Source organism: Nyctereutes procyonoides, unplaced genomic scaffold (genome assembly GCF_905146905.1).
Source record: "Nyctereutes procyonoides isolate TBG_1078 unplaced genomic scaffold, NYPRO_anot_genome, whole genome shotgun sequence".
In the NCBI taxonomy this organism is placed as follows: domain Eukaryota; kingdom Metazoa; phylum Chordata; class Mammalia; order Carnivora; family Canidae; genus Nyctereutes; species Nyctereutes procyonoides.
This window is the reverse complement of record NW_026575033.1, coordinates 18,751,155-18,762,486: the sequence shown is the minus strand read 5'-3', so window position 1 is coordinate 18,762,486 and position 11,332 is coordinate 18,751,155. Positions and strand designations below refer to the sequence as shown.

Below are 11,332 nucleotides of genomic sequence, written 5' to 3'. Positions count from 1 at the left end.
TTTTGCTTATTGTTTGTCCCTATGGTTATCCACTGCTTCAGGGAGCAGAGAAATGTACTCCCCTCATCCTGGGGTAGTGACTTTAGTGCTGGGAAAGTTCCAAGTTTGGCAAATAAAGATAAGCTTTTAGAACATGGATCTTGCAGGGAGACAGATAAGGACAATTTTCATGAAAAAGATCCATTCTGCTCTCTCCAGTACCAGAAATGTGGGATATTAATTTAAGGCTACTGCTGAACTTGGGGACAAGGTACAGGGCTAGCTTAAGTTAAAAAACCACAAAACATGCTGTTCTACTAATGAAGATCCAACTTTTTTTTTTTTTTTTTGTAAGTATAAACCCGACTTGCTGTTATCTGGTTTCTTGAATTCTAAAAAAGCTGACGTTGACAGTTCTTGGGGGCCAGTTTTATTGTTGCTTTTATGGAGAGGCATAATTTTGGAATTCCTTAATCTACCATTTTTACTGATGTCATCTTATAATACAATTTTATATCTTAACTAAATAGCTAATTAATGTCACTATGATTGTGTCAGAATGAAAAATGTACACTTGTGTTTTAAAACTTTCTTTTCTGTGCTATCAGCCTCTGTAACGTCAAATACCTACATGTGGCTGTTATAGAGAATGTTCTAAGTTCATTCTTCCTGCTTGCCTATATCAACAAACCCCCTAAGAAACTGCATTATGTTTACTTATATACATGTGACCATCTCTGTGAAAGAGAGGGAACTCCTCAATGACAGATGCACATTTCAGTGGTCTTTTAAAACCATGGTGCTTATCGCAGAGCCTGGCTTCTAGGAGGTACTTAATAAATGTGTTTAATAAGAGTAATTTAAAAAAACTAGCTAACATATATTGAGTTCTAAGTTTACCCTAGGTCTCAGCTAAGCATATTTTTAAAAAATATTTTTTTAAAGATTTTATTTATTTATTCATAGAGATGCAGAGAGAGAGAGAGAGAGAGAGAGAGAGAGGCAGAGACAAAGGCAGAGGGAGAAGCAGGCTCCATGCAGAGAGCCTGACGTGGGACTCGATCCAGGGTCTCCAGATCACGCCCTGGGCTGCAGGCGGCGCTAAACCGCTGCACCACCGGGGCTGCCCCTAAAAAATATTTTTTAATTATAAAATATACAGGTAAGATTCATGTAACATATATGTAAATTTTAGAGAATTAAAAAAATCAACATTCATATACCAACAATCCAGTGTAAGAGAGCATTCATTAGTAACTCAACAGATCCTATGTTTCCCTCCCCAGAGATAATCTTGAATTCTGTATTAATCATTTCCTATACCTTCCTCATAGCTTTACCATGTCTGTACTCATGATGTACAATGTACAATTTTTTTACTTTTTATAAAAAATTCTATAAATGGACTCATTACATTTTCTATATAGCTTTCTTTTTTCTTAAATATTATATATTTGAAAATCATTCATTTTTAACTACTGTAGAATATTCCATTATATGGATATATCTGAGGACATGTGAACTAATGGCAGTCAGGAACGCTAGGCTATGCTGAGGTAATGAATCCTAAGGGGAGGGAAAAAAGACATCTCAGGATCAAATCCTAAATTGTGCTCTTTTAGAAGTTATACATAAGAGGCAAAAGAACCTGAGAAGGAGGTCAAAAATGGGTTTGGCCAGTGAAGCAAAAGGAAAATTAGCAGAAAGTTGTGCTATTAAAGCCTGGGGGAAAAAACAGTATTTCAAATAAGGGTAGTGAAGAATCCATTGGATTTGCCAACATAAAACATTAGGAAGATCTCATTAGGCTTGCTGTAGTGGTGAGAGGCTGAAGCTGCACTGGAATATTTTAAAGACAATGGCAATGGAAGTACACGAGAGCATGCGTCAACAACCACAAAAAGAAGCTGAAAGGGGAGGTGTTGGAATCTGGAAGGTGGAGAGTTTTTTTAAAAACATTATCAACACTAGAGCACCGTGTATGCTGAGAATAATCTTATAGAAAGGTCACAAGTTGTTGAAGCAAAATGAAGAGATAACTCAGAGAGAAAAGTCTCTGAGAAGGTGAGAGAATGGAATCTAGAGAATAGGAGGAGGGACATTGTCTCCAGTGCAAAAGGAGGAAAGGCAGAAAAGATGAGTGCAGTATTTGAAGGTAGAAAAGTAAGGGAGATTATTAATCTAGCAGCTTCGATTTTCTCCATGAATTATGAGGGTCATTAACTAAGAGTGGGGGCAGAAAGGTTATCTTGAGAAGTGGAGAGGTGAGTTTAGCAAAGAGAGCAGAAACTGAGTGCCACTTGAAGACTGTGATCATGAATTTAAAAAAAGTCACTCAGTCCATTTATGTGATTTTTCTCAGGTAATATTTACCTGTTCTAGTTCAAGTTCAAAGAAAGAAACTGAGGAATTCAACCAGAGGTTTCTGTGAGGAAAATATCTTTCTCTAAGAAAAGGCTGACATGTTATTCTCTAAGGTTATACTTATGCCACATTAAAAAGCTCAAAATGCAAACCAGCAAGTATATAGCAAATATAAGTGTTGTGTTCATGAATTAGCATTTAAAATCTTTTATTTTGACTTAGTACTCAAGATAATATTGATACCACATTCTGCTCATCAATCTTCCACTGGTTATCTCAATTTGGTCCTATATTGTACTTCAAAAACACACTGGTGAGATGTATAAAAATACCCTGCAATTACCACTGTTCTAGAAATAGTTTTAATATTTTAAGAAAACTATGTAAATAGCCAAATACACCTTTTCCCTAAGACACAAAGGGATTCACTAATGGTAAGGTAGCAATCTTTTTCTTTCATTATAGAAACAAATTATATAAACTTTAAGCTCTTGATTTTTTTTAAAAGATTTTATTTATTTATTCATGAGAGACACACAGAGAGAGAGGCAGAGACACAACAGAGGGAGAGGCAGGCTCCTGCAGGGAGCCCCATGTGGGACTCGATCCCGGAACTCCGGGATCACGCCCTGAGCCGAAGGCAGATGCTCAACCGCTGAGCCACCCAGGCGTCCCTAAGCTCTTGATTTATACCATACTTTATTTTCTATCTTTTATATATATCACACATACTCATGAAGGAAAAAGACTAAAAGCACAGAATTACACCAAAAGAGGCGATAAATAACTGCTCTTACTCCAAAAGAATATTAATATAAACAATTATAAATTTCAGATAGATGAATAGGTCATGTTCTGTAAATACTAATGTGTTATACATTATGTTATATAAATATTAGTTTTATATTACTACTTTGCAAAATAGTTTAGCCTTGTCCATTTTTTCCTTATGCCTCAGTTTTCTCATTTGTAATTTAGGGACTCACCTCTTTTTACAGTTTTACCAGAAACTAAGATATTTTGTTAATAAAAGTCATTCTTCAAATCTTACCAACAAAGTGAAGTCACATTAAACACACTGAGACCTAATTTTTTTTTTAACAACACAGTGATTCTGAATCTTACACGTAGAGGTTGAAAGTCAGAGTCCAAATCATTCTTTGTGAGGGGTCACCAGGGAGACAGATACACTGTCAATGAGCAATTGCTACTCAGTATTTTTTCCTATGGTGTTAAAGTAGATCATTATTTCTCTGGTTTGAACACCAGGTAAAATTTGTAGTTGGTTAGATTTAGAATTCATACTATATAACATGTAGTTATCATTAAACACAGCACAGGTTGCAGCACAGGGTGCCTACATACCTAAAATCCTTTTGAAGTGCTGAACTTCACCTTGAATTCAGTCCAGAGTATACAGAGTGAAATCCACCCTGTTTAAATTACTTCTTTTTTCCCACTTTTTTGCTAAGTGTATATTTCTGCTCATTTTAAATATGTCTACCCACATTAATAAGAAAGCAACTTAATCTTTAGGTAAAAGGGACATTATGCCACATCTTTGTACTAATTCTTAAGTTTAGACAAATTTTTTTATGTATGATTAATTTGGAACTAATGCTGTAAAGAAAAAAAAATCAATCAAATCTCTCATACTACTTTTTCCCATACATTTATATTCCAGAAAACTGCAGAGCTGGGGAGGCAGCTCACAGAGAACAGACCATCTTTACATAAGGAGCAGATACAGAGCAACACTAACTCAGGTTGAAATTATATTACTTACTTCCATGTTATTGTGATCAAAGAAAAGAATTATTGGACCTACAATGTTATGATACAAACAAAATCGTAACCATCACATTTCAAAGGGAAGATTAAGAGACTAAAGAACAAGAAAACCTTTAGAGTCTTAGGGATGCAATGTTTTGCTCACACATTCAAGTAAGATTATCAGGAGAGGAGTGTCTGCACTTGCTGAGGCGATCGGTGTAGGATGCTCTCTGGATCTTTGTATTCATTCACTGGATTCATCACAGCTGCATACACTTCACCATAGGCTCTGCAGACTAATTCTGTAGACTGTTTTATGATTTGCTCTCTATTGATAAAAAAACAGTATGTGAAAACACAATCTAAAGATGAAATACTAAGAAGAAGCTTCATATTTGAATCAATACATTTCATTTTCATAATTACCACATACATACTATAAAGAAATCATTGTACAACTACAAAAGTAACTTTGGTTTGGGGATCAAACATACTTTTTATATTCATTATTTGTTTATTGTTGCAGAAGGGCAGGGACTGTGTTATGTTCCCAGTATTCTGAAGGACTGTGTTATGTTCTAGTAATCTGAAGGATTACTAGACAAGAAACAAAAATTGTGACCTACCATCAATGTACTGATTTTGCAAACATGACTGATGACATGTTAAATGTAGAATGAATTGTTGAAAAATCTAAGGAATAAATTTTAAATTTTATTCTCAAGTCCAAATGATGAAAAAAATTTAATTTATTATAGTTTAGGTATAACCCAGGGCACATTTCTGTTTATAAGCTAAACTAGCTCACAAATGTCTACAGCTCACAATGCAGCAGAAACATCATTATAAATCTGCAATGGAGAAAACAAAAATAAAGCAATATAACCATGTTGCATCACCTCAGTTTAGACCCTAATGAATTCTTGTATGGAGTATAGAAAAAGCTCCCATCTGGTCTTCCCTCTTCTAGTCTCTTCTGCATCAATCTATCATAAGCACTGCTGTTAGATTGTTTCTAAAGCATACCTATTATCTTGTCTCTCCCTCACCCAGGCCCTTCCTTCAAGGAGTTTCTCTGGTTTCAGAGAAGCCAAAATCCCTCATCCTGTCATTTAGAATCCTTTAATACCCTCCATATCACAACTCTAATCCTGAGGTCTGACACAACTCCTGACTGTTCTCTCTGCCCTTTCTTATTGACCTGAATTCCTCTGCACTATTCCTCCATTTGCCTAGGATGCTTGTCTCTCTCTCTCTCTCACCTTCAAATGTCCTTAATTCTCAGTAAAAACGTACTCTCTCATTCTCTGATCCTTAGAGCTGAAAATAATTATTCCATTTTGGAATGTCTATGACCAAAATGATGCTTGGAAGACTATCTGTGGAAATATATACCTGTGCTAAGAAAGAATAAAATTAATTGGATGGAATGAGGAGGAAAATAGATTTATGATCTTGGATCATCAACACCCTGTTCTGGTTAAGGTCTCAAACTCTTGGTAAGATGAAACAACTTGACAATTCTAAAAAATTGCTAAAGCTTTCAAGCTGACAGTGGGTAGAAGGAACATAGTGTTTTATATCTACTACATAACAAAACACAAAGAGACAAGGCTATTCCCTATCACGAGAAGTTTAAAATCAGAATATAGTACAATAATGAATATTAAATATAATTTTTAAAAATCCAGAGTAACTGGTAAATGTAGAAAGGCAATGGAAAGTGAAATTCTCCAAAGTGAATTGGAGTCAAATCCAAACTATAAGAGCAGGAACTGTAACTGATAATGATTTTCCCCATTTCTGAACAAATATAAGAGTTCATGACCATCTCCAAAGCCAGGTATAGGTCTACACATTCATATTCAACAACTTTTTTCTAGTGAACTATTATAGAGATGAAACGGAACAGTGATGAAGATTACTGTCAGAAGACCTTGACTCTAGTTGAAGCTCTGCCACTTATTACTGTTGCCTTGAACAAGTAATTTAGCCTTTCTAAGACTAATTTCACTACTGTAAGGCAAAACATTGAGCTTGATAATATTTACAAGTTACTTTTAGCTCTTAAATTATTCCATTGAATATTAAGAGCATTTTAATAACCTGTTATTTTTTTTAAAGAAACCTCTATGTGCCTATCTATATACATACATATGTATGCATATGTCACATATACACATACATACATACATGTTAATAACCTGTTATTTTTTTAAAGAAACCTCTATGTGCCTATCTATATACATACATATGTATGCACATGTCACATATACACATACATACATACATGTTATTGGGTTCCTCAAATAATGATTTATAATAAGCATATCAGTTATTTGTATATAATTATTTTTACTTTTACATACAATCTGAGATGAGGAAAATTTTACTTTCTTGCCATTTTACTATCCCCTCTTTTTATTTGTAGTGCTAATTACTATCCAATTAGTATATATCTTTAACTTAAAAAATATATGCATGTGTCTGTATATTTATCTGTCTGCCTGCAGACAAGAAAATTTTACTTTCTTGCCATTTTACTATCCCCTCTTTTTATTTGTAGTGCTAATTACTATCCAATTAGTATATATCTTTAACTTAAAAAATATATGCATGTGTCTGTATATTTATCTGTCTGCCTGCCTGCCTTCCTGGTGTCTTGGCCCAAATTATTCACTAATATCACTTAAGAAATATTGTCTCGGGGATCCCTGGGGGGCTTAGCGGTTTAGCGCCTGCCTTTGGCCCAGGGCGCAATCCTGGAGTCCCGGGATCGAGTCCCACGTCGGGCTCCCAGCATGGAGCCTGCTTCTTCCTCCTCCTGTGTCTCTGCCTCTCTCTCTCTCTCTCTTTCATAAATAAATAAATAAATAAATAAATAAATAAATAGATAGATAGATAGATAAATAAATAAATCTTTAAAAAAAGAGAGATAGAGTCTCAAATAATGATGAATCATAGTGACAAATAACCAATGTTCAAAACAGAAGTTTCAGGTATTCTGTAACAAAATACAAAATCACCAACAAATCCTATCAGTCATGTGCTTCTGAAAACTTCAAATGTGCTTATCCCCTGATTACCTTGTGTATAGGCAGGAAAAAAAGCAGTATTTTTTTCAGTGGTATATGCTGAGCACTGGTGCTAGCATGGGCATCCACCTCAGATCTACACACTGTATTCTGATCACAGTCAAGTCCATAGCTCGTGGATAAAGAGTACTTTTAGAACTATTTTTTTTATTTTGAATTCAATTAATTAACATATAATGTATTATTAGTTTCAGAGGTAGAGGTCAGTAATTCATCAGTTGCATATAACACCCCATGCTCATCACATCACATGCCCTCCTTAATGTCCATCACTCAGTTACCCCTACCCCTCACTTACCTCCCCTCCAGGAACCCTCAGTTTGTTTCCTATAAAGTCTCTTATGGTTTGTCTCCATCTCTGATTTTGTATTATTTTTTCCCCTCCCTCCCCCAATGATCCTCTGTTTTGTTTCTTAAATTCTACATGTAAGCGAGATCATATGATAATGGTCTTTCTCTAATGGACTTATTTCCTTAGCATAATACCGTCTAGTTCCACTCACGTCATTGCAAATGGGAAGATTTCAATTTTTTGATGGCTGAGTAATATTGAATTTTGTGTGTGTGTGTGTGTGTATCACATCTTCCTAATCCATTCATCTGTTGATGGACATCTGGGCTCTTTCCATAGTTTGGCTATTGTAGACATTGCTTAGAATGATTTCTGTAGGTTAAATTTAAAGTTCAGTCCTGCTTTTCACATGACCAAAGGATATGTAAAAAGGGCTGAAAGGGAAAAAAATGTATTTGAATGTAAGCTATGATCATCTATAAAGTTAGATCACTAACTTTCTTGGTCTCTTTACTACCATGAAAATTTCATAGGTAGTAATTTATTAGGTGGTGCTCTATTGGCCTTTGGACAGTTTAATAATCCTCATAGTTAAACGGACCTTTAAAAAATAAAAACATGATTCATACAAATGAAGAATAAGAGAATGTCAAAATTTTAATAACTCATTAATGAGGAAACTATTAAGATGCTAAAGCTGGTTCACAGAACATTTTGAGGAACTGGTCATTTACAGGCATTTGGAAAGGCAGGTTAGAATAAAAGAGATTAAACACAAAATGGGTTAATGTTCCACTGAGCAAAAAAAAAAAAAAAATTACACAGGACATGAGGAAGCACGGGGCATTTAATTAACAGCAGAGCATCGAAATGATACATCCCCCCAAATAATTAAATAATTCTTGAAGGGTCTGTTAACAATGCTTCAGTGTGACACGGAAAGGACATACTGCTCTTCCAGACCCAATCTGCCTTATTTTCAAGTTTCAAAAAGTCTTTCTTTTATCTAAAAGCAGTTTGCTATCCATCAGTGTATCATATATCAAAGATAATAATCATGTAGTTAATTACTGGAAAAAAGGAAAAAAATGAAGGAGAAGAAGATGAGGATGTTATAAAATTGTACAGAAGGGCAATATTTTTCTTATGAATCAGAATACCATGTATTAAGAAATTCAATTTGTCCAGTTATAAACAATTTGGTATTATGAATCTCAAAAATACCAATAAAGACTAATATATAACTAAATGGAAATTTCATCCATTTAAAACATGTTCACAAAACATTTAAAATAATTATTGAAAGCATTTAGCTGTGATAAGAAATGAACTTACTTCCAGAATCAGTGAGCTTGTCATTAATCAGTACTTTAGGATTTTGGTTGCCATAACAACATGACACAATTTTCATTATTACCATAAACCTAGCATTTCTAAAAATAGCTTATTTCAACATTCAGGCTCTGTGATCACTAAAATTGGGCTTTATTACAGAACCACAGTTAACAGTGCAATCAAATGCATCATAGGAGAAAAGAAGGCATTAACAGTTTAAGCCTGAAAAATTAAAAAGAAAAGATGATAATATATTTATAAATAATAGATTGGTTAAAGAATTTTTTTTCTTTTTTTTTAAATTTTACTTATTCATGAGAGACACAGAGAAAAAGGCAGAGACATAGGCAGAGAGAGAGGAAGGCTCCCTCTGGGGAGCCTGATGCGGGACTCCATCCAAGGACCCTGGGATCATGACTTAAACTGAAGGCAGATGCTCAACCGAGACACCCAAGTGCCCCTTGATTTTTCTTTTAATGTAATACAAACATCAAAGATGTAACAATGGGTCAAATCAATTTTCATCCCAGGTCAGTTTTCTATCATTCACTGTAAAATTAAAGTATATTTTAGGGGTGCCTGGTTGGAAGAGTGTGCAACTCTTGGTCTTGGGATTCTGAGGTCGAGCCCCACAATGGGTATAGAGATTATTTTAAAAAATAAAATCTTTAAAAGAGAGTATATTTTTTTGAGAGGTATATTTTACGTAACACCAAGCGCACATATCTCACATAAATGTTACCTATCATGCAAACGTTTTTGAGCTTCTTTTAAAAATAATAAAATAATCTCAACATAGAGGGACTAATATAAAAAACACAGTACAGATCAGTGTTAAAGAGAACAGATTTTGGAATCAGAAATACTGGATTCAAATCTTGGCTTTGCTTCTTACTAACTGCTTGCCCTTGGTTCAATTATTTAACCTTTCTAATAATGTCCTCTTCTATAAAGAAGAAATCCTAATTCATGGACTCATTAGGAGGACTAAGTGAAGTTAAAGGATCAATCTTGCTGAGGTGTTCACATTGATTACATAGGGGTTGGAGCGGACAAGAGTGCAAATAGGATAGCTCAGAAGCTAATGTGATAATATAAGCACAGAAGATACTACCTTGGACCACAGTGGTAACTGCGAAGATGTTCAAAAGTAACTAGTTTCCTCTCCCATACTTTTTTCTAGGTAAACATTTAATGAAGTGGCTCCATGGGAATTCTGAATGAAGGCATATTGAATTTACTAGATAAACTCTATCACATAGCCAGTCTGAGAAGAATACCATGTGACTATGTTGGAACAATGAAAATCTACAGCAAACATCACACTTAATGATGAAACATCAGAAACATTTTCATTGAAGTTCAAAATAAGATATACACATTCACTATTACATCTACTATTTACCTTGGAGCTCTTAACCAATATGAGTTTAGTTATAAATACTGAAAAAAAATTAATGAAACTCAATATTCTTCTATGTCTTTACCAAAAACTAAACAACTGATAAGCTAATAGAACTAAAATAGAGTTTAGTTGGCCAGTTAGCTGGCCAGATTCAAAATTATCATATAAAATATAGTATGTTTCCTATGTGCCAGCAATATCTAATTAAAACACATAATGGAAAATAAAAGATCTTATAATAGGGGATCCCTGGGTGGCGCAGCGGTTTGGCGCCTGCCTTTGGCCCAGGGCGCGGTCCTGGAGACCTGGGATCGAATCCCACGTCGAGCTCCCGGTGCATGGAGCCTGCTTCTCCCTCTGCCTGTGTCTCTGCCTCTCTCTCTCTCTGTGTGTGACTATCATAAATAAATAAAAATTTAAAAAAATATATATATTAAAAAAAAAAGATCTTATAATAGTCACAGAATTATTTCCTAGGAATAAACCCAATAATATACAAAGATTACATATGGAAATTAGAAAAACTTTATTGAAAATTCTAAAAGATATGAATAAGCATACCATGTTTATAGATGGGAATATTTACTAGTGGATTATACTTTTTCAGTTCTTTTTTGCTCATTCTTACATTAGCTTGGTGAATGTTTTATTTTTTTCTAATTTTTACTTTTTAAAGACTTTATTTATTTGAGAGAGAGCACAGACACAAGAGTGTGAGAGGTACGGAGAGAGAGCATGAGCAGGGAGAGACAAGCAGATTCTCCACTGATTAAGGAGCCCAATGTTAACTGACAGCCACTCAGGTACCCCTGGTGAACGTCTTATACACACTTGAAAAGAATGCTACCTTCTATAGTTGTGTGTGATAGTCTCTATTAGGTTGAGCTGATTGGTGGCATTTTTCAGTTCTTTTACACTGTACTATATTTTTGTCTACTTTTTATCAATTTCTAAGATACCAGTTTCGAAATATCTACCTATAACTGTCAGTGTATCTATTCTTACTCAATTCTTTGAGCTTATACGGCTTGTTTTTTGAAGCTCTGCAATTAGAGGCACATAATTATATCTTCTTCATGAACTGATTCT

At 34.5% G+C, this 11,332-nt stretch overlaps 1 protein-coding gene across 1 annotated transcript in view; it reads right to left on the bottom strand.

Annotated features, from left to right (window-relative positions):
* Positions 1-2,834: 2,834 nt before the first annotated feature.
* COG6 (component of oligomeric golgi complex 6) overlaps positions 2,835-11,332 on the bottom strand; it is a 92,004-nt gene continuing 83,506 nt past the window's right edge. Inside the window, exon 19 of the mRNA XM_055317314.1 lies at positions 2,835-4,444. Coding sequence (XP_055173289.1) covers positions 4,297-4,444 — 148 coding nt within the window. The 3' untranslated portion in view covers positions 2,835-4,296. The remainder of the gene's footprint in view (positions 4,445-11,332) is intronic.